General features: G+C 44.8%; 1 protein-coding gene across 5 annotated transcripts in view; it reads left to right on the top strand.

Annotated features, from left to right (window-relative positions):
- The window catches only part of LOC126402657 (serine/threonine-protein kinase WNK2), a 55,883-nt gene that overhangs the window by 20,704 nt on the left and 11,869 nt on the right, over positions 1–23,310 (top strand). For 3 of the 5 annotated variants that reach the window (XM_050064808.1, XM_050064807.1, XM_050064809.1), the window contains exons 3-25: positions 306–478; positions 1,252–1,472; positions 1,568–1,725; positions 3,806–3,894; positions 5,805–6,024; positions 9,238–9,514; positions 9,603–9,718; positions 10,068–10,982; positions 11,621–12,724; positions 12,852–12,890; positions 13,434–13,628; positions 13,862–14,275; positions 15,287–15,637; positions 15,818–15,861; positions 17,098–17,257; positions 17,358–17,474; positions 18,556–18,726; positions 18,997–19,048; positions 19,313–19,405; positions 19,824–20,623; positions 21,075–21,132; positions 21,230–21,303; positions 21,501–22,165. In XM_050064808.1, the coding sequence (XP_049920765.1) occupies positions 306–478; positions 1,252–1,472; positions 1,568–1,725; positions 3,806–3,894; positions 5,805–6,024; positions 9,238–9,514; positions 9,603–9,718; positions 10,068–10,982; positions 11,621–12,724; positions 12,852–12,890; positions 13,434–13,628; positions 13,862–14,275; positions 15,287–15,637; positions 15,818–15,861; positions 17,098–17,257; positions 17,358–17,474; positions 18,556–18,726; positions 18,997–19,048; positions 19,313–19,405; positions 19,824–20,623; positions 21,075–21,132; positions 21,230–21,303; positions 21,501–22,165 (6,506 nt within the window). The remainder of the gene's footprint in view (positions 1–305; positions 479–1,251; positions 1,473–1,567; positions 1,726–3,805; positions 3,895–5,804; positions 6,025–9,237; positions 9,515–9,602; positions 9,719–10,067; positions 10,983–11,620; positions 12,725–12,851; positions 12,891–13,433; positions 13,629–13,861; positions 14,276–15,286; positions 15,638–15,817; positions 15,862–17,097; positions 17,258–17,357; positions 17,475–18,555; positions 18,727–18,996; positions 19,049–19,312; positions 19,406–19,823; positions 20,624–21,074; positions 21,133–21,229; positions 21,304–21,500; positions 22,166–23,310) is intronic. The other 2 variants (XM_050064812.1, XM_050064811.1) reach the window with 2 other exon arrangements.

Genomic DNA, 23,310 nt, shown 5'->3' with positions numbered 1-23,310 from the left:
AATACTGCTGATGTGGATTTTTCCTGAACACACAAACTGCCGACTGTTAGCAGCCTTTATATACATATGGCCCAATTAGAGATGTATGTGTACACGGCTCAGACTGACACTAACCTCCCTCTCACTCACTCCGTCCTTCCAACTTGCTCAAACATACTGGATGCATGAATTTGAAATGTGCCTCCAAGGTGACGGCCTCTTCCATCTGGTTGTTCCTCTGAAGCAAATACATTGTAATAAGTATCTTATCATTAGTGCTTCATAGTTATTGTTTCTTTCTGCTGCATCTGTCATCTCTCCTCTAGGATCGCAAGCTGTCAAAGGTGGAACGTCAGCGCTTTAAGGAGGAGGCAGAGATGCTGAAGGGTCTTCAACATCCCAACATTGTCCGGTTCTACGACTTTTGGGAGTCGCCCCTTAAAGGAAAGAAGTGCATTGTTTTAGTAACGGAGCTCATGACATCAGGAACGCTAAAAACGTGAGTACTGTTGAATGCAGACACTGTGCTAATCCTCATTAAGTGGAAAGCAAACGTCAAACTGATTTGGGGACAGGTTAACCTTTTCACAACCAAGTGTGTCGAAGTGGTAGCATGTTGATAGCCCCTTTAACACTACCTGTTGAAGGTGGAAATGTCAAGCCATTATCCTAGCCTCGCCATTGTGTATAAAGCATACAATTGCAGAATGGAGGAACAGAATTGTCTGTCCTGTAAGCTGACAGTGGAGGCAGTAACAGCACTGGATCAATGTCTGTGTAAAAGGGAGAGTCGGCAGGACAGGACAGGTGTGACATTCCAAGCACGTAGCAGTTAGCAGCTAACTCAAAGAAGAACAGCAGCAACTGCAAATTGGTGAGACAAGGAGGTTTGGGAGCTCCTTACTCTCTGAGCAGGAGACCAGATCAACCCCCATATAACTGGGATGCTACATGATTGTTATGCTATTGTTACTGTTAAGAGAGCACTGCCCGATGTATATGTTATGTTACACTAGGGGCTTTTTCTGTTGTGTTACATGCCATGCCTATCACACGCCTTTTGATTCCAGAACGCTGGCATGCTATCTAAAATCACACCCTGGGGTAGCATTATGCCTGCGTTGTTTTGTTCTGTGTAAAAAAGCAAAGCTGGCTTAATGAAGCATCTTCATTGCAGCCCTATCACAGGATCTCTGTGTAATAAGGGTGTATGTTTTTCTGAAACAGAATACATTTTTAACTCATATTTGTTTTTCCCTCTCCTTCCTACAGATACTTAAAGCGTTTCAAAGTAATGAAGCCAAAGGTGCTGCGGAGCTGGTGCAGACAGATCCTGAAAGGCCTTCACTTTCTCCACACCAGGACCCCTCCCATCATCCACAGGGACCTCAAATGTGATAACATCTTTATCACTGGACCTACAGGCTCAGTCAAAATAGGGGATTTAGGACTGGCAACGCTCAAGGCGGCTTCCTTTGCTAAGAGCGTCATAGGTAGGAGACTTTGAAATGTAACTTGGCAGATTAATAGCGCTTACAGACAGTAAAGAAGAAAGTGACTCATCTATTGGGCTCTCTTCTCTCTTCAGGCACCCCAGAGTTCATGGCTCCAGAGATGTATGAGGAGCACTATGATGAGGCTGTGGACGTCTACGCCTTTGGCATGTGTATGCTAGAGATGGCCACCTCAGAATACCCCTACTCCGAGTGTCAGAATGCTGCTCAGATATACCGCAAAGTCACAAGCGTAAGTCCAGATACTGCAAGTTTTTCCAGTTTATTTCAGAAACTAGACATTTAAGAAAATATTTGACTTACCACAAATTTCACAAAGACAAGTTTAGTAGCCCAAAAGATAAACAAACTATAATAACCCTGTAAAAACAGCTGAGAGAATATAGTGATTATAAATTGTGCTATTATTGTGCAGACAAGACAAGGCCTGCACTAACGCATACTGTATACAGTAACAAAATGGTCACAAATATTCTCCTCATTCTCCTCGCATACATACAGTGCAAATATGTAATTTCGTTTCTAGAATTGTCAGCAAAAAATCTTGTTAATGCCACAGTCTTCTAAAAGAGACAGAGCTTGTGGCATGCATTTTGTGATAACTCAGGGTTATGCTTGATGAACCTGTTAGACAGAGCGCAGTGATGCCAGGGATGTTCTTAGCTGCTTCACCACATTATAAGTCCAGAGAGCTTTTAATTGCAGAAATGCAGCATTTTTTTTTAGAGTACACGATCTACTCTGCTCTGTTTCTTGGGTGAAGAATCTAATGAGCCATATGGAGTCACAGGGGGAGGCCAAATCTCCTTGTTTTTTAGATAAAGCCTAAAGGCTGTATTCCATTCCCTTCCAACGAGTGTGTCTGTGCAAGCAAGCCATACTGCAAACTGTTTTTAGAAGTCATGATAGTCTTTCTGATTTGATGAAGAGTATTGATTTTCCACGCTTGAGACTTGGTAGTGTGGGAATCTGAGAGATGGCTCTTTCACCTGCTGTTAAAGAAGAGAAGGCCTCCGTGCCCATATTGATGGTCGGGCAGCATCAGTGCAGCTGTCTCTAGATACTGTTCACTGCATTGTTACTGTATGCATATTAGAGTGCTCTGCAGGGACCACTGCGGGATATTAATAGGAGATTGATCAAAGAGAAACCCTGATAGCTTTATACTACTCCCTGAGCACACGCAGCATGCAGCTGCATAATTGGTGGGGATGTTAATCCAGACTTTGTATATATTTTATAACTTAGATGCAGAAAGTGAGGTCAAAGTGCTGAGCTAGAAAAAGGTATTGTTATCAAAAATCTCACCATTTTAAAAACAGTAAAAATCTATTGGCTATGGGCGTCGGTGGCTTAGTGGTAGAGCAGGCGCCCCATGTACAAGGCTGTTGCCGCAGTGGCCCGGGTTCGACTCCAGCCTGTGGCCCATTGCTGCATTTGATTCCCTCTCTCTCCCCCTTTCACACTCAGCTTTCCTATCTATTAAGGGCAAAAATGTCCTTAATAGATAGGAAAGCTGAGTGTGAAAGGAAAATCTATTGGCTATGAAACACTCACAGTGGAAAAGAGTATGAAAATGTCTTTTCAAACCACGCCTGCTGTCTCTGTCTATCCGTACGCTCAGGATGTCCTGAACAGTCAAAATACCATAGTATTTGAGGCCAGCTGTGTTCTAATTGTAGTCCACAAACAAAACAACATCAGGAAGGGGCGCCCAGTAGCTCACTGGGTAGAGCATGTACAATTACAGCTAAGCCCTATCCCCTGCCTTTCCTGTCTCCTTCTCCCTATCGATACAGCAAACATAGCTAAAAAAAAATCATCTTTAAAAAAAACACAACAACGGGAAGCCACCATCATGACCGTTGCCTCTCCTGACAAATGGAAGAGCAGGAAACTGGTGCTCTAATGTGTGCAACTCAGTGCATGCACCCACCAACAAACTCACCAAAGTCCTGTCTGAGAATTGAGATGGAAGGTGTGCATTGCTGTAATTTGTTGAGCATAGTCAGTTCTCAGATAAAGAGAAGTTGGCTAGCTGCAGAAGTTGTTTTTGTGGATGCCTTTATATTTTTTGGAATCCATTGCAGCTGACATGGATTGAAAGAGACTACAGCTGCCGTGCTCTGTCAATGTTGACAAGCCTACAGGGCGTGATTTTCTGATCCTTAAAAGATGCCAATCGGGGATGGAGTATCACGAAAACATCCCCGTGTTCTCTTTCCTTTGTTTTCCTTCGTCATTTTTCTTCATCACGCAGTATCCTTTTGTGGCGTGTCCTCAGTATTTTGTTTATATTTCCTTTTCCTCAGGGAGTGAAGCCAGCCAGCTACAACAAGGTCATGGATCCTGAAATCAAGGAGATTATTGGGGAGTGTATCTGCCAAAAGAAAGAGGAGCGGTGAGTGACTGTGCCCATCATTGTCCAGTGTCCGGCCAACAGGGCCCACAAGGTGCCCTCTCATCTTTCATGCCTTGTCTCACCTCCCCCGCTTCATTGCTGTGGCGTTGACAGTTGGGCTCTCAGCAGCACTGCAGTCTCCCACCATATCTTCAGGGTGTCTTTCAATTTCTGTTACATAATGAGTTTGTGTACAGAGGGGGAAATAACCCTTAATTAGCTTCCAGTCCTTTTTTCTTATTGAGGCATGATTGGGTTCAGTGAGTGACTTCAGTGAGTGGCTCTCTCTCTGCACCAAAGGTTATCCATGTCCACGTATGATGTTATTACTGTGCCAAGATGTCCTTACACTAACAACACACCAGAAGTCTTGTACTACAGCGAGCCATATGGATGCCAACACTATCTGCAAACACTGTGCATTATGCCCTTTTCCCACTGGGCAAAAAACCCACTAACATCTGGCTTTTGTATTTAATGGGGAAGGTTACAACTGGCAGTCACTCCTGGGACATACTACTCTGCAGTCATCACGGGTATTTATCAGCTCCAGCTCCAATCTGCTTCGATCGGCAGTGATGGAATTATGACACCCAGGTGAACAGGTTCATTTCAGCCCCTTTTCTGGAGCAATGCAATGACGGGCCGCCACTAAATATAGGCCGTCTTTGTCCAAGCAATGCTTTAAAATTTAGTCAGCTGGACAAAAAAAACAACTAACACCTACTAACATTTCACTTTTGTCTTTAGTGGGAGAGGACACAATTGGCGTTCACTCCTGGGACAAATAAATGTACAATAGTCATGGGGATTACTTTTCTCCAGCTCCGACAGGCACTGATGGAAACATGACACCTGTGTGGACACACTATTTTTTGCCTTTTGTGACATTGCCATCAGTAACTTTTACAGCTCTTTATCATCTCAGTTACAAATTCTTTATTGAGACGACTGAGACTTTTTAAATTAGTCAGCACCAAATTTAAAAAAGAGTGAATAGATAGCATGCCTCCATGCTGCTTTCTACATTTACTAACCCTGTTTTTTTTGGTGCGTTTGTTAGTCAAACCTGACGCACCTGAGGGAAAGAAAGAACTTGTCTACTGGTAATAGGAAAGGAATCTGTTGCCTACTTTTTAGTGTTGTGTTGTTCACAAACGAATCCTTCAAAAGAACAAATCTATTGAGTGAACGTACTGAACTGAATCACTTCTGGAACTGATTAGTTCATTTCTCAGTTCAGTTGAGTTCAGCAGCGAACATGCAGGACGGGAGTGGAACTGCCGATTCAGTCCGTGCGAACGATGAATCACTCGCGGGTCGCGAGGTAGCCAGGGTGCAGGGAGAAACTGCCTACCCTGTGACGAATCACTTGATGAATCAATCACTCAGTGAACGAATCACTCGGTGAGCGGTGTAACCCCGATCCCTGAGTGATTCAAATAATTTCTTCTCAGAGATACACTTTCATATGGACCGTTTTCTCCAAGCTAACGGCTAATGTAGCCAGGAGTCAAGCCACATGAACACAATCACACACCTCCCCATTGTTTTAACAGACTTAGTTTCTAGATAAACAAACTTAAAACGTTAGGCTGGCCAGTAATGAGACTCACCAGTGCAGGGCAGACGCAGCAGCAGCTCAGCCGTGTATCAGTTCAGTGAGTCGGACTACACAGTACACAGTCAGGGCTCCTCCAGCCAAGCACTGAACGAATGAATCTTTTGAACAAATGTTTTGAACAAATCTTTTTAATGAACTGATTCTAGTGATTCAGTAACATCTAAAGAACTGCTTTGCCCATCACTACTGCTTATAGCGTGTTTTCCCCTGTTTAAAAAACCTGTGTATACACGCTTATTGTGGTTGGAGAAAAAAAAGTCTTGAGCTTTGGTGTTTCTTCTCCCAGGTACACCATCAAGGACCTGTTGAACCATGCTTTCTTTGCTGAGGACACAGGCGTAAGGGTGGAGCTAGCTGAGGAGGACGATGGGAAAAAGGACTCCATCGCCCTGAAACTGTGGGTGGAGGACCACAAGAAGTTAAAAGGGAAGTACAAGGAGAGTGGAGCCATCGAGTTCACATTTGACCTGGAAAAGGAGGTCCCTGAGGTCGTGGCACAGGAGATGGTGAGTGAATAACTGAAGGTAGTCAGAAAAACCTACAACCTTTAAGAAAAACAACCTTTAGTTGACTGTCATCTAGAACTGGTTTGACCTTTTAAAGTCCTTTGCTTAATATTAGTTTCAGTAATATGTTCATTTGAACCCATCCCAGTCATGCAGTCTTTGCATGTCCTTCTGGCTTAGCATGTTCCGGCTGTTGGCAGTACTGAGATCTCATCACTTGGGAATGCACTCAGATGCAGATTGCCGGTGATAACTTACCCTGCTCTTCCAGGAATACAGTGATTACGGTTTTGTTTTTTTCCTTCTGTTTACATGGATTTCTCCCGGGAGCACCATCAGATAAGGCACCCACAGGCCCTGCAATAAAAACCTGGCCCAGCAAAACTGAAGATTTCTTCCAGTGTGGAAGCCATGATTATACCAACCCCGAGCCTTTGTATCACTCATCTAACATTCTGCAGAACCATGAAATTATTTATTGGGGTGTGGGATTAAGAGAGACTGAGTTAACACAGCTCGACTTCAGACGGAGAATATAAACAGTCATTGTCAGGCTTTGGTCTTTAACAGCCTTTTTCAGTTTTGGTGGGAAAAGATTTAACTGGTGCACGTTATCAGAAATACTAGAGACACCAAGTCTTCAGTGAGACACTTAAAAGGAGGATCATGTTTTTTCAGGATTGGCTTTTTGGCAGGACTTTTCAAAATGGTTCCAAACAAACCTGCATTGAAACAGATTGTGTTGGTCTCATCTATTGCATCAGGACTAAGCAGCATCTTTAATGTGTTATTAGATATTTCACAAGAAAGTCTACAGTATGTGCTTGTACATAGTGAAAGTGGAAAATGTTGGCAGTGAGGTGTGCCAGCTGTATATTAATCACTCCCTCAGATTTAAAAAAAAAAAAAAAAGAGGAACGTTTTGCTTAATACTCAGCCAACTGATAATTACAGTGAGACCGTGAGTAAGAATTTGCTCTCCCAGCCCTCTTCTTTTTGTCCCTTTTGTGTTACCCAGTGTCTTCCTTTTTGTTGTTGCATTTTCTCCCTCCACACACCTTCCCCCTTTCTTGTTTTCTCTTCCTCCCCAACTGTTTATCTGTGCTCTTTTGGCCTTGACCAGGCTATAAAGCTGGGAGAAAAACATTTAAGGCCAATCGCCTTGGGCATGAGAGCAGACATGTGGGCCAACAGCACAATGAGATTGTATGGCCAGCAAGCTCCCATGTCAAGTCGCTCCTCATCCACTCTAATGAGTCGTTTTTCTCCAGTTGGGCAACATGAGAGATGTGATTTGTCCTCATTCATGGGCTAGGATCTCTCCTTTTTTTGAATCATTCATTCTGGCTTTTGTGCTAATGATGCCTAATTAGTCTTTGTTTACTATTATGTGGTGTCATTAACATTTTTATACCATACATATTGTACTTTATGCTGCACAGATGAATGAGCATGCTTCATCCAAATCATTTGTTTAAATACGCACAGCAGGACAACAGCAATCACAACAAATTCAAGGGTTTAAAAAAAATGTGTTTGAAGGATATATCCAGGATGTCAAACTGACTCGTTAGAAGCTAAAGCCGAACTATACGCTACAGATCACAGTGTAAAAGTGAACCACCACATCACTGCTGATCACCACAGAAGACAATGAATATAAAGGGAAACTTTGCTGATATTGAACCAGCTGTGTGGCATCACAGTGTGTGCAGATGAACAGTGTTTGGCTTCACCCCCGCGCCACTACCAGCACCTGGACCTCCACTGCCGGACGGGCAGGGATCTCCGAGGGAAGTCAAACAACGTTCATCTCCGCACAATGTGATGACACAGAGCTGGTTGAATATCAGCAGAGTTTCCCTGCTTCCCTTCACTGGTTCCTGTACAGCAGGGTCGGTCTTTGTTTCACTGTTATAATCATTAAAAAGCAAAAGCAGCATGTGTATACATTCAGTAGGCTATATCTTCAGTAGCTAGCTAGCTAACCCTACACTTTTCAGGGTTTGATTTTGGTTTTGGAACAGGGAAGAAACGTATATCTTTTTCCAACCTCTCCAGGTAACGAGTATCATTAATACACGACATGCTCCAGGCACAACATTTAGCTCCAAATCCACAAAACCAGCCTGAAAATGAAGGAAATCTGAAACAATGGAGCACAGCTGTGTTGCTGTCGGACCCTGGTCTGAGCCGGCCTGATGCTACGTTATGATTGGCCAGTCTACGTCTGGGAGCGGGACCTAGTGAAGGGACAGTTGTCGTAGTTTTTTGGGAGTTTCACCAATCATAGCACCAAACTCATTTCATTGTTACTGGTCATGAAGATACAGACAAGGACACAAACATTTCACACTTACCAACAAAAACCACTGCTGAAGACTGTGCAAAGAAGTTCCTTGAAGTTTGCTCAAAAGCAGGGGTAAACCGTTTCGCACCACATACAATGTTGTGTTGGAAAGCTGAAAGTCATCGGTTGACAAACACTCTTCTTACACTGGCTATAATGTGTAGAAAACAGACCAGACAAATTACCATGACAGAGGCTTCAGTATCCACATCTATTGCATGTGCCTTTATAATCAAGCTGGGTTAGATCAAATATGCATGATTCGTTGTAATGTTAGTGGAGAGTAAATAACAAATTCAGAACAGTGTGTTCTGTTCTCACAAGAACAAGTTGCCTTCGACTTTCATTAAATTATCCAAAATAAAAATTCAACTCTTTTTGCAGTTTTCACTTGCTCCCTCAATTTTATTGACAAAAGGCTAAAAACATTGCAGCATACATCAGTTGTTTTTTTTTTGTTTTTTTTAAAGCTGCTGTGAAATTGGGCATTTTAGGCTACAGCAATCCCACAAAAGCCTTTGAAATCCTGGAGGGACTGACTAGTTTTTTTGCATGAACTATTATCTTTTCCAGTGTTTTCTTTTTTGTATGTATAGCATATATCTATTTATAACTCTCATCTATACATTGTCTCTTGATCGTTATTTGCTGATGTAACAGTCCAGACAGTTCTGTTGTGAACAATAAACCGATCTGCTGACAAAGGGAATAATTCCCCACCGCTCTGATCCCCTTGAAATAGATTTTCTATTCCTTCCTTTTCTTGCTCCTTCTCTCTCCCTCACAAAATGTGCTCTCTCTTCTCTCACATGCTGCATGCTAAAAATATCCTGGAAGTCATGCTCTTCCTTTTTCTTTGTCAGGTGGAGTCTGGCTTCTTCCACGAGAGCGATGCTAAGACTGTGGGAAAGTCGATCAGGGACCGCGTGGCACTGATCAAGTGGAGGAGAGAGAGAACAGTGTCTGCTGCAGTTCCAGTGGAACAAGGTGAAGGGGGTAACAGGGTCCAGATGACACCATCTCAGGGCGTCTCCACTGGGGTTGCACATGTAGGACAGCCCTCACAGGAACCAGAAGAGACAGAGGCAGACCAGCACGGCAAGCTGCGTAACCTACCAGCCAGTGCCACCTCAGTGACATGTAAGAGAGTCTGTACTCCTCCACCCAGAAACACATGCGCTTAATCTTTGACTTTTTCTCTGAGTGTGTGATCTGTGTGTCTCTGCAGCAGACAGCACACTTGATAGTGGTATGGGCTCCACTGTGTACTCAGACTCCCACAGCAGCCAGCAGAGTGTCCTCTACCAGTCCCTGCTGGAGCCTATTACTATGGCAACACAGCAGGTCTGTATCAGGAGCACACACACCCAGGTGGACCATGTACATTCGGATTTATTAAAATACACACACTCTTTGAAAGCAGTCATCGCTCACGTGGAACTGAGCGCAGGCGCTGTGTCCACACACTTCCAACAATGTTCATCTGCACAGCCAACATGCATAAACATTTCTGGACATGTGTCGATTAGTTTCCATTAACACAGTCATGCACATTACATGCATATGTATTTCTCATACTCTCATGCGTCATTGCAAGCAAGTTTGTTCCGCCTCTTCTCATTTTATATTTTTTTTTGTTTATGATCTGTTCATTTGAGTAATGTGTTTTGCTTTTGGGTTGCTCTTTGATCAGTACCAGAGCAGTGGCCCGTTTCTGACAGATCGACCTCACTCCTGTGAAAAGGTTGAAGTACAGGGGGCAACACTGAGCCCAGACCTCAGGACTCGTTTGGGAGCTGCAACCCGGAGAGGAAGTGCCCCTGTTATTGACACTCGCAGGGCAAACCACATCGCTCAACTCCATGCTCTCATACAGTCGCAGAGATCAATCAGTCCCACCCCCACAGTACCAGAGAACCTGTTGGAACTCGACCCCCCTGAGCCTCACCCAGAGACTACGGATGAATTCCCCTCCCAGAGTGCTCTGCCAGTACTGCAGGTCATCCCCGTCTCGCCCTCTGAGTACCGCCGCTTCAGTGACACAGTCATCAGACTGTCACCAGAGGCCAGCAGTGAGAACTTAACGCTGCCTGTGCCAAGTGGACGCAGACACTCTGACCTTAGTAGCCTTTTGAGTCTGACCTCCCATCATAACCCACATTTTGCAATGCATAGAGGCCACGTGTGCCAGGCCTGCCTCTCTTTGTTAAATCTAAGGTCACGGGAAGGGTGTTACCGCCGTTCTTCCGTTGCTATGCCAACATACCACTGTCCATGTGACTTTAGACAAAACCTGTCCCCTGGCGGAACAATGACCACCTCTGGTTATGGACGGCAGAAAGGTTTGAGTGATTGTTCCGATTTCTCGCTGCTGCAGCAGTCCCTGTTTAATATAATCAGCCGCAAAGCACCCCCTTGTCACACCACGCCCACCCAAGCCTCCCTGCTGCACTCCTCCGCTGCCCGCAGGCCTGCCTGCAGCGATGGAGATGGCAGCCTGAAGAGTCATCTCCTGAGTGGAAGTTTGGTTGGGGACCAAGAGCCCCTCCAGGACTGCGAGGACAGATTCTGTGCCAGAGAGCAGCAAGTTACCAGAGCTGTGGGAGTGGTAGGTCACACTAGCAGACAAGTCGCTTTGGTTTCCGATATGGGGCCAGCACCTGCTTAACTGATTTCTCCCAGCCTGCAGGAGGTTCAGCATTATTATGCATGGAGCTGGTTTTATCTCCTGTCTACTGTCTGAGTGTTGCTGTCTGCATAGACCTACAGAGCTGACCGTCTTATTAAAAATCATAAGCTTGATCCAATCGAAGAACAATGGCACAATCTCTAACAGACTACGTCTCCCTGCTGATTAACCCTAACCAATCCCTTCCAGAACTGACCTAAATTTTAACATTTTTTCTTTTCTGCTTTACTGGCCCAATGCTACAGCTGTCTGTGCCTTAGCTTGCCTTGGATAGATGGACGCTGATTGAAGGAGATGGGACAGCTGTCTGATCTCCCTCTTCTCGGTCTCCCCTGCCACTCTTCTCTTGTGTCCTTATTTTAGCACACACCTGTCACTGCTTGCTCATTGTTGAAACAGATGTTTCATTGACTTATTTTTGTCTGCCATCCTCTCATTATACTTGCATCCGGTAATGTAATTGACACACTTATTAGCTTTTGTGGGATTATATCCTTGACCGGTAAAATTCACTCCCAAGAGGATCTTATGTGAATTTCTCTGCTTTGTTTCCTCAGGCCAGTTCAGCAGGTCACCAGAATCTACCATCTGTACAGGGCCTGCCTTCCTCCAGCGCAGCAGTGCACACACCGCTGCAGTACCACCAGCCTGGACACAGTTACCCTGCTGCTCCATATGCTGGCCATCACGGTGCTGCAACACCAGCACCAGCTAGTTTATGCTCAGTCAACATCCAGCATACAGTCAGTGCTGGTAGCTACACACCTCCAAGTGTGCAACAGACCCCAACTGCAGCAAATATTTCAGCATCAGCTGTACCACAGCATGTTGCACAGAGCTACCAAGCACCAGCAGCAAGCTCTTTGACTTTTCCTGTGAAAGTCCAACAGTCTTGTCAGAGCTTTGTGGCCCCAGCTCAACAACAGGCTCACTCTGCACCAGGATATCCTACTCCAGTCCAGCAACAGACTGCTGCAGCAGCAGCCAGCCTGCCAGCTCAGCAGCCAGCACAAAGCTACCCTCTTGCATCTGTAGCCCCAACCATGGCAGCCACGGCCCTGTGTCATCCTGCACAAGCTCCCAGCGCACTGCAACACGTCCAAGCCGCAGTCAAACTGCCAAGTCAGCAGCCTGGTCAGAGCTCCTCCACACCAGCACTTTACAGCCAACAGATACCCATTCAGCAAGAGCACCAACTGAATACTCAATCCAATATACAACTAACGCAACATGCTGGGCAGGCTTATATGCAGCCTCAACTTCAGCCTAGCCAAGAAACTTTGCATACCATACACCAACAAACGGCACAACAGCCCACCCACCTTCCTCAAAGTCTTCAGCCTACTGGTCAGCAGCAAGTACACACCCCACCTTTACAGAAGCACAGCCAGACAGCCATTCCACAACAGAGCCAGGATGTGTCCCGGTCTACAGTCCAACAGGTTCAGGCCCCGGCCTCTCAACCTCATCCGACAGCACCCCCAGTTGTGCAGGTTGCAGCCACACAGCAGAGCTACCCTGCTGCAGGTCTACCTGATGCTGCCTCTCAGAGCTATGCACATCCTGCCCTCAACGCACTTCAGCAACAGACTGCTCCAACTCAGAGCCAGTACCTGTCTGCACAGTCTACTGCTGCTCCACAGACCTACGGAGGACAACAGGTGAGTGTACAGGGTTAATAATCACTATACAGCATATTGTAGACGGGTGGCATACATAGTGCCCCAGTTTTGAATTTTATGTTTGTTTTCCCTCCTCTGACCTCGCCCTGTTTTCATTTTTCATCAGTTTCAACCCTATCTTTGCATCGCTGCTTTCCTGAACCAGGTAGAACGCTTTTGTCTCAACACAATTTGTCACTGTGGGACTCACTGTGGGAGGGACAGAAAATTATGCACTTAAACAAGTAAACATCATTATTTATGGCAATGCTGTTATTACTTCTGTAACTACTCATATAATGGTGCCTGGTTTTGATTTGGTGCAGCGGAATTGGAAGCAGCTGTGTTGGTGGACAGTAGGTGAATGAAAAAAGAAAGAACAGCCCAATAAACAGGAGTTTCCTCGGACAACAGCCAGCAGAGAGTTGATGAAAACAGTAATGAAAACAATAACAGTGGGTTTTAGCTGCTGCATCCGCCAGTCCTCCTAGGCTTGTTCTGTGTCTGCTCAGTGGCACACAGCACAGTGTATGTGCAGCAGATTCAGAATAATTCCAGGCTTAGGGACAGGATGGAAAATGGGAGCTATTCTGATCTGGGTCAATAGCAGGAAATGCAGATGTCCAAACTGAGAGATGAGACTGAAATCTCTGCCATTATTGAACTCCCTCCATCTTTTTCTCTCCCTCCTCTTTTTGTTCCTCTGTAGAATATTCCTGCTGGTCCTAGCATTTCACAGCTCGGACAAGACGGACAGGGCCACGGGCAGAATCTCAGCCAGTCAGCTTCAAGTGTGCCAGCCCAGGCACTGCCTCCTCAACAGTCACTGGCTCAGGCTGCTGTCCACCAGCAACTCCAGCCTCTGCAGATTTCAAACTCCCTACCACCAACACATTCATCCCAGGTATTATCTGTTCTTATAGCTCTCTCAAACATCTTACCTGGATAATACCTTTTCATTTCCCGTGTGGCTGAGTTAGTGTGTCTCAGCAGTTTTTTCTACCTCGGATAATACAGACCAATAACAAAATAGACTTGATGCAGGTTGTTTTGATGCATCATCCTCCTGTGTTTGTACTTTGCTCTCTAGATTATTTGATTTTCCTCTGTTTCTTTCTTTTTTCCTCTTCCCTTCAGTTTCCTTCACAGTATCCCACAATCCAGGTGATGACAGCTGTGACTGACTGTGAATCCTCCTACCCTCACTCCTGCACTGCCCCTCACCCTTCAGCCCCCTCTTCTCTTAATCACATCTTCCTTTCTCCTGGTCAGACTCTCCCCGTGACCCCCTCTGTCTCCCCTGTTTCTCCTCTGCATATCGAAAACACGTTAGTTTCACCCGTCCCGGTGTCCCACATACCTTCACCCTCTCCCGTGCTGGGTAAAGCGGGACCCACGTCCCCACAGCACCAGCCCAGCGTTAGATCTGAAGTTTCTCATTCACAGCCTGCATTTATATCAGCACCAGCCACCCACCCCATACACACACACACTGCCCCATGCCAGAGCACACACCCTCCCACAAATGGCAGCACTCAGCCTCTGATACAGGTAATTATGGTGGCTGCAGTGGAGTGCAGATGTTTACCAAGAGGGTGTGGGCTGGAACCTTTGTTCGTGATAATCTCTGTCAGAGTGTTTTTGCATCTTTGTTTGCATCCCCAAAAAAAGCTTTGTTTATTGAAGGTTGCTGTGTTGTTCTGTGGCAGAGTGATAATAAATGTTTATATATTAGATTTTATATGTAAGTGTAGTAGTTAAAGTGCATTTTCTGTGGATGATATTCTTTTACGTCTTTGTTTTTCATATTGTATGGTATTGTACTGTAACTCTTCAGATTAATTAATAGATGCAGATGAAAAAATGACTTAAAGGGACAGTTCACTCCAAAATCAAAAAATACTTATGTTTCCTCTTACCTGTAGTGCTGTTTATCAATCTAGATTGTTTTGGTGTGGGTGGCAGAGTGTTGGAGATATTGGCCGTAGAGATGTCTGCCTTCTCTCGACTATAATAGAACTAGATGGCACTCGGCTTGTGGTGCTCAAAGTGCCAAAAAAATACATTTGTCTCTTGCCAAAAATCATGACCTGGTTACTCAAGATAATTTTAGCAACTGTAGTTCGGTAGAGAGAAAATAGTTCTGACATAAAACTGCTCACAACAAGGTCTGTGGATTATCTTGAGTAACCAGGTCATGATTTTTGGAAGGAGACATTGCTGATAAGTCTGTGAAATGTATTTTATTGGCGCTTTCAGCATCACAAGTCGAGTGTCATCTAGTCTGATTATGTTCGAGAGAAGGCAGACATCTCTACGGTCGATATCTCCAACACCTGGCAACTCACATCAAAACAATCTAGACTGATAAATTGTGCCACAGGTAAGAGGAAAAATATGTATTTCTGACTTGGAAGTGAACTGTCTCTTTAAGTCTTTGCTGATACATGTTGTAAGAATAACAGCCAAATGTTTAAATATCTCAAAATCTCGGCAAAGGAGAGTCCAACATAACATAATGATGTATAGTAATAATGTGTTATCTTGTTTTGTCTTTTACAGCAGGTTCCCCAGCAGGTTCCCCAGCAGGCCCAGGTCAGCCTCCCTGAGCTTGCACCCTCTGCTCAACCAGTCCAGCCTGCTCAGCTCACCCAAGCTGCAGTCTTCTCCTCACCTTTGCACAATGGGTCAGACCCGGGCGCAGCTACCACTGCTGCCCAGCTGGACAACAAGAACGTATGCCAGCTGGCCCTGCAGGCCCAGAGTCAGGTTCAGAGCCAGATTCCCGTGCTGCCGCCCTCTGACTCTCAGAGAGTGTCATCTGGGGCTGCCAGTTCCAGTCTGACTCAGCAGAAACAGCTCAGTAGTCTCACCGGAGCTGCAGGTCAGGGTCCAACAGAGACCAACACGGAGGTATGGACACATGACTCACTTCCACATTTTTCAGTTCTCACTTCGTATTTCTTCCTCTGCCCACCTTGCTTTGTACCAGTGCACTCTTACTTGGAATCACCACTTCCTCTCACGCCACCAAATACCTGATAAATGTTTCTCTCTTTTATTCCTGGCTTGATTTATTTGTTATGTCTGCAGGATCAGGCTGCAGAGAAACACACTGGAGCACAGAGCTATGACAGGTACTAGCTTCTTTCGTGGCAGCCGTCTTTGCAAGTGACAAGTCAGTGATTTTAAGAACTGTAAGAAATGCATATTGGATGAGAGTAGCCTCAGTCAGCTCTCAGGTGCTGTCAGAAGGACATTAATCCCTAAAGCGGCATTCTGCCTGATATGCAGTGACATGAATGTTTTACATAATGCATTTGGTCTTAAAAAGTTTTCTGTCCTCTCTTACTTTAGACTTAAATAATTAGAAGCCCAACTGTTTACAGTGATAGAGTAGGAACGCCAACACTCAGGACAGTGCCATTTTGAAAGGATGCCCAGCAGAACCTTGCATTGGTTGGCTACACTGCTCTTTCATCTCAAACAAAAAGCTCATAACACGATGAAAAGCATTGACTCTGTCTGTTGTATGTTTTTTTTTTTGTTTGTTTTTTTTAACATTCCCTGAGGCAGAGATGTTGCTTACCTTTAGAAAACATTGAGGGCGTTCGACCAGTCCTCACAAATGATGGAATAGCTCTGAACTAGCTGGCTACTCTTTCTAAAATAAAAACGATTGTATAAGAAATACAATACTGTATTACCTGTTGTGTATTGTGGACCCAGTTCACAACCATCTCTGCTAACTTTCTCAGGTGTTGACCAAAGCTTTCCAGCTAAACACAAACATAAAAGCAGAGTGCACTCTGATGATCACTCTTTTAGCATCTATTGATCTTTGGTATCACTGTGACCAACAGCAGCAGCTAAAACTGCTTTTAATTTCAGACAGTCCAGTTGTTCCTTTATAATGGATCGCAGATAGCTTATCCCCCACAAATCTATATCCGCCTTTAAGCTCATGCGGAGTTTAGCTTCACCCATGGTTGATTTATCAGACTTTTGCCAAATCCTGCAGGCATTCCAGGGCGGAGATAAACTTCACAAAACCCTTTCCCCTAAGCTTTATATCGATGTGGGGAGGTAAATACCATTAGCCTCTTTCCATTTCCACTACGAGACTTCTGTCTATTGCACCCTGAACATTGTGTGACACATTTTTTTTATTTGTCACACACCTTATTTACTTTTTCCTCCTGTTGTTAATCCACCGTCTTTATTTGGGCAACAGTTTTGAACATGTTTGAACAGGTATATTTTAATCTTAAAACCATAATAGTCCACCGAAATGTAGAGCTGTGTGCATAGGATTTATAAATAAAGCGATGCATACTTACACTGGTGTGTTTGTCTCTCCCCACCAAAACCAGTGTCAACTCTGATGCCACGTCAGGCAAGGAGATGAGTGATGGTTATGAGGGGACACATGGAGGTAAAGGCGAAGGGAAAGTCCGCAAACACCACCGCAGGTCCACACGCACTCGCTCTCGGCAAGAGAAGATTAACAGGCCAAAGCTGAACATGCTCAATGTGGGTAACCAAAGTATATTCTCACATGGAAAACATTTCTTTAAGCCAGTGTTCAAAAATATAATAGACAAGATATTTATTGTGTCTGCTTATGTTGCAGGTGTGCAACACTGGCGATAAGATGGTAGAGTGTCAACTGGAAACTCACAATCACAAAATGGTCACTTTCAAGTTTGACCTGGATGGAGATGCACCAGAAGAGATCGCAACATACATGGTACTAGTGTTGTCACGATACCAAAATCTTTGTTTCGGTACCAATACCAATATGAATTTCGATACTCTTCGGTACTTTTCCTAAGGAAAAGTCCTTTTGGATACAAACCTTTAGAACAATAAATAGTAGGGGTGTAACGGTACCAAAGAAATCATGGTTCGGTAAGTACCTCGGTACGGACGTCACGGTTTGGTTGCTCAAATGTTCCACCAAGTTTGTGTTGTCTCGTGTTGTCTCCCTTTGCGAGGCAGACTTTCTCTTGTCTTTTTTCACATGCGCCAGCTGCGATTGTTGATACAGGTGTTGTCATACACACCACTTGCGCAATCTGTGCTCCAATAGGAACAAGAAAGGCATTTGTGTGCATAAATGAGTAAAATAAATTAACTAAATTAATGAACTGAATCAGTTTCAAAGTACCAGTATTTTCCGAATGCAGTATAGTACCGTTTGGAATACTCTAGTACCGCGGTACTATTTTAGTACCGGTATACCGTGCAACACTACATGGTACGCAGGAGACAAAGTCACTGCCACTTCAGTTGATGCAGAGGTTTTTGTTGTGCGCTGTAAGCTGCCTGAGATGCTTTCTTATGGCTCAGAACTCTGAAAGTCCCTGTGTTGCTGTTCTGAGCTGCAATGCAGCAAAAATGTTTGTCTCTCTCTCTCCCTTTCTGTCCTCAAATCCTAACCATTCAATATTGGGCTCATATTTATAGATGGATAAATGAATATTTATGGCGTAACTGCTCCCCCAACTTATCATGTATAATGTAGGCGTTCCAAGGCAAACGGCCACTTATGAAGCTTACCAATGAATTATATTTAATTAACTTTTATGATGCTTTGAAGCTTAAATGCTTTATAAACTTAACAAATAATGCAAAAGTCGTCCTTGGATTTTCTTAGGCTTTTAATTGAATGGAGAATGTATCTGGAATTTCTATCATTTTCTTTACTCTTGACAATGTTTACCCCCCCCTTAAGCATGCTTATACATCTCTTGGTTCTGGCACCCTTTTATTTTAAGCGTTTCTCATTAGGCTACAACCTTTCATGTTTTCTTCATTGTGCCCTTCAGGTGGAGAACGATTTCATTCTGCCGTTAGAAAAAGAAGTATTCATTGAGCAGCTGAAGGACATCGTGGACAAAGCTGAGGACATGCTCAGTGAGGACACGGAGGGCGAGAGGAACTCTGACCAGGGAGGCAGCCCCAAACAGAGCGACGGAGCTGGCGCTCTGGGACCAGAGGTGAGAAGGGAACTGTTGACAGTTAATAGTTGCAATGGCACAATCTGTCTACGAGTGCCTGTGCCTCGGATACATCATCCTGACAGCACTCTCGAGATGACTTTGCATGCAACGCTGCCAAAAATACCATTCTTGCTGATGTGACATTTTGATCTAACTGAATTTGTGTCTGAGGTTCAGCTCTTAAGCTGGTTGAGGAAACCTTTTTAAATGCCTATTAAATCGGTTCACATGCATCAGATCTGTGTAGTAAGCCTTTCTATTCTTTAGGGATTGAAGGCTTCCACGCCCAGCACACCACAGCTGGTGTACCAGCAAAATGGTAAGACTTTGAGCCACCTGGAAATTATATATTCACTCAGACAAAATCCACTCACACTTTTCAGTTCTAGTTAAACTCAGCTGCTTCCTTTAAGAGGCCTGTTATGATGTGACAATGGATTGAGGATGTTTTATGAATTACTTTAAAATCTCCAGTACTTTAATTGTCTTTAAAGTGGCCAGTCAATTCATTTAGCTTCTGCACTGAATTGATTTTATAGTAGATGAGGATTCACAAATACTTCTTTGTCTTCGTCCTTGACAGTCCTCCACACTGGAAAGCGCTGGTTTATCATCTGCCCTGTGGCTGAGACGCCTGAGAAAGACAAGACTACATCTCACACCTCTACAGCCCAGGGTATGCTGCACGCTCAGATATACAGAAAGTCATTAATGCTTCCTTCACACCTTGAGACTCACGACATACTAAACAGAATTCTTTAATATGAGCAGCAGGAGTGTATTCTCTTTAGAATAAATGGAAGTTTGTGTCATGCTTGCTGCTGTGGACAGTGAAGACGCTGCGCATGCATCAGAGTGTGCGTCTGTGTGGTTCATCCGTTGGGGTCAGTTATATAAGAGTGCTTCTGCAGTGGTTCTAGGCAAAAATGAAGGGCAGGATTTATACTCTAGCTGACAGAGCCTGATGGGGGAAGACGAGCAGTGATGTAACACTCTGGCACCCACAGGACCCTGCTTCCCTTCTTCGTGGCCTTGGCAGTTTAACTAGCAATCTGTTCCTCTCCTAATTAACTCTGATCTTTTTATTTCTTCAGAATCTGAAAAGGCTGCCTCATCATCAGTGAGGCCCGGCAGCAACACGACTGCAGGGGCTACCCCAGTTGCGTCGTTATCCTCCCAAAGCCCGTCCTCCTCCCCTCTGCCCCCTGCAGCTCAGACCACAGTGCAACCTCAAGACCAAAACACAGACATAACACGGATCCAGCAGCCTCAGCCCTGTGTTACTAAACATGCCCGTACTGCTGCTGGTGCCAGCCATCACAACGCCCTTCCCGTGGAAGAGCCTTGCATCTCTGCTGTCTCTATGGTAACGGACATTCCGTGCTGCGCTATTGTGCCACCTGTCTCTCTGGATGTAAATGCTATAGATAAAGGAGCAGTTAGTGGTTTGACCTCCTCCCAAACAAAAACCCAGACCAATCAGAAGGCCAGTCCTACTGGAGAGCTACCCCCTCAGCTGGCTTCCCATCAGTCTGTGGTCCTGCAGCAGCCCTACGCCACGCCCATGCAGCCAGGGACAGTCACCTCCCAGCCCCAGAGCCCAGCACATCAGACCCCGCAGAGCTCCCAGTCGTCAAGCCACCAGCAGCCGGTGAGTGGGGGGCCAGGAGAGTCGGACAGCGAGGGACCACGCAGGGTGGAGTTTGCAGACCGCACCATCAAGACTTTGGATGAGAAGCTGAGAAACTTGTTGTACCAGGAGCATGCTCCATCGCAGACCTCCAGCACTGCTAGTGACCCCCAGGCCTCCGGTACAGAGGGGGTCAGCTCGCCTCCAGTCTCAGATGGCTCGACTACAGAGGGAGCACTTACGAAAAAGAAAGGAGAGCTGCTGGTAAAATGCACTGTCTGTCTATGTGTGTGTGAGTGAGAGACAGAGAGAGAAATCAGAGCATTCAGACATTGGTTAGGAACTAAGTTAATGGCAGCATCATTGAATCGTTTCCCCGCACTGTCTCATTGATTTGACTATTGGCTGTAAAGAGCAAGACTAATACTGTGTTTAGAGAGAGGGAGTAGGCTAACAAAATTACTGCTGTCAGCACCATAATTCATCATGATCTCTTTCTCTGGCAGCTTCATTTCGTGTGTGCGTTTGTTTCTTTGTGTGCATGCTACCAAAAACAAATCAGGGTCTGACTCATTCAGACAAAACGGAGGTCAGGAGAGGATAATGGCTAGCCTTACCGCACTGATCTAGCACATGAAGCGATTTACCACTTGCCACTATTCAAACGATTGCAAACTCCCACACACACACACACCCTTCTCTTTTTCTCTGTTAGCCTCAGATTCCTGAGCGCACAGATAGTGTGGGTGCACTAAGTGACTCTGCAGTGGCAGGTAGGTATCGTTATTTATGTAATGTCTGCATCACATTATTACTGCATTATAGTTTCAGTGTCATTTGTTTTGAAAAACCTTCTCCCTGCTCCTTCAGCCACTAGCAGGGTTTTGAACAGAAGAGATGTGACCGCCGGCTCCAGCTCATACAGCTCCAAAAGCCGCTTTCAAGTAAGAATCCATTTTGAAAAGCCTTAAAGGGCAGATCTGCTCAATATAAATGTCATTTGACCAAATTAAATTATATTACAGGTCGTGACTTATGCCATTGTTTGTCCCGGGTCCAGTTTGTTGCTCAAACATTGCATTAGTTGATGATGTTTATGGACCCTAATTTTGTTACGAACATGGGCTTCTCTTCCTTCCAGATCATCCCCACTCCACCGGATGTCATATGTCGTTTAGAAAAAAGAAAGATGAGTTGCAGCACCGGCAGCTCCGCAGCCCCCTCTAGTGGCTCCGGAGGGTCTCACAGCCAGACGCAGGGCTCAAGCAGTAAAGAAAAGGACTGCATGGCTGTGGGCAGGTTCTCTGTGACAGCTGCAGCTGATCATGAGACTGCAGAAACATCGAAACCCCACAGCAGTAACCGTTACTCTGCCCCGCCAAACTTCTACCATGCCACCCCCACTACCAGCCCCGACGTCACCCCCAGCCACATCCCCCGCGCCCAGACCATCGACACTCCGACCCATCACCACTACCACCACTCTTCTCACCTCTACTCTGACTCAGCAGATGAGGACAGCAGCAGCATAGCCCTTCCTCCGGCCCACCCCGCTCCCCCAGCTCATGCGCTGTCTGAGCACAGTGGGAGCGACCTCATGAAGAGGGCAGTGGCCTTCCTGCGGCGCTCTGGTAGGAGCAAAAGTGAGCAGAGCTCCGATTCACCGAGCCGACAGCCCGTCGCAATGAATGGTCACGCTCCCTCGCCTTCTGCAGGACATGCGCACTCATCCTACATCAGCAGTGACAATGACTCCGAGTTTGAGGATGCAGATATGAAGAAAGAACTGCAGAAGCTGAGAGAAAAGTAAAGCAACGTACAAACACACGCACTCGCCCACCTCCGCACAATTATTTTTCATAGTCTGTTTGCATGTATAGGTATGCCGAGATGTAGGTATGTTTTATCCATCACATCTCACATTTATGAGGCATTAAACCAGCAAATTTTCTATTGAATGACTAATGGTTGCAGCTCTACAGCAGAGTTATCAGAAGTCTGTGGATGATGTTATTTACAATTAATGGCATTTTGTAGACAACAGCATTGTGTTACCTGACAATAGATGATGACAATAGATTTTATCATGGCTTATGGATAATACCTGTGGCAAAGAAGGCCTATCCACTTCCAATATTACTGATTATTAAGTCGATAATCACGTTATTGTTATTAGAAATAAGTGTGCTTTACCACTTCATTGGAAAACACTAATCTCATGAGAATTTGGTCACGCTGTAAAAAATAAATTAGGTTGCAGTCATATCATAAACTTGCAAGCATTCACTTATTGCGAGCTTGTGAACAGAACAAATCCATGATGTATATTTTAGGAAACATTTGTAGCTTCGTTTTCTCTGACTTGAAATTACTGGACCTTGACTTACGGCTGCAAGTAGCAGCTTTTATCTGTGCTGGTAGTAGAGAAATCCAGAAGTAATGGCATGAAAAAAGTGTTGGGGACTTGCTAAAACAGACAATTATCAACAAGCAGATAGTGCCATGCTAAAATTACGGGATTAATTTTGGCAATAGTAAAGGTGTAAAGAGGATTATTTGACTGTGATAAATTGATTCATCCAAATACAGTGGATGACTCATTGCTTTTACTGCTATTTGTGGCTGCCAGATGCAAATGTTTGACGTCACTGTGATCTTAATAACAGTAACTGTAAACTAAATGCACAAATAACTGATTTTTACATTTTTGTAGAACATCACAATACTTTGCCTTCTTGAGCACAGAGCTCGGCAAAAGCACCAGTGTTGTTTTTTGTCATTGCCTTCTGTCAGTATTTACAGTGATATTAATGATCCTGTAAAAGCCCACAAAATGATTAGATGCCTCTAAGTTGAGGTTTGTCAGTCAAGTTCACACAACTTGTTTTCGAAAGACATGAAGAGGTTTTTGAATGACTCAGTACACGCTTCAGGAGAGGATGTTCTTGACG

The sequence above is a fragment of the Epinephelus moara genome, chromosome 16, assembly GCF_006386435.1.
Source record: "Epinephelus moara isolate mb chromosome 16, YSFRI_EMoa_1.0, whole genome shotgun sequence".
Lineage (NCBI taxonomy): Eukaryota > Metazoa > Chordata > Actinopteri > Perciformes > Serranidae > Epinephelus > Epinephelus moara.
Note: the sequence above shows the minus strand (reverse complement) of the source record. Positions and strands in the feature narration are given on the sequence as shown.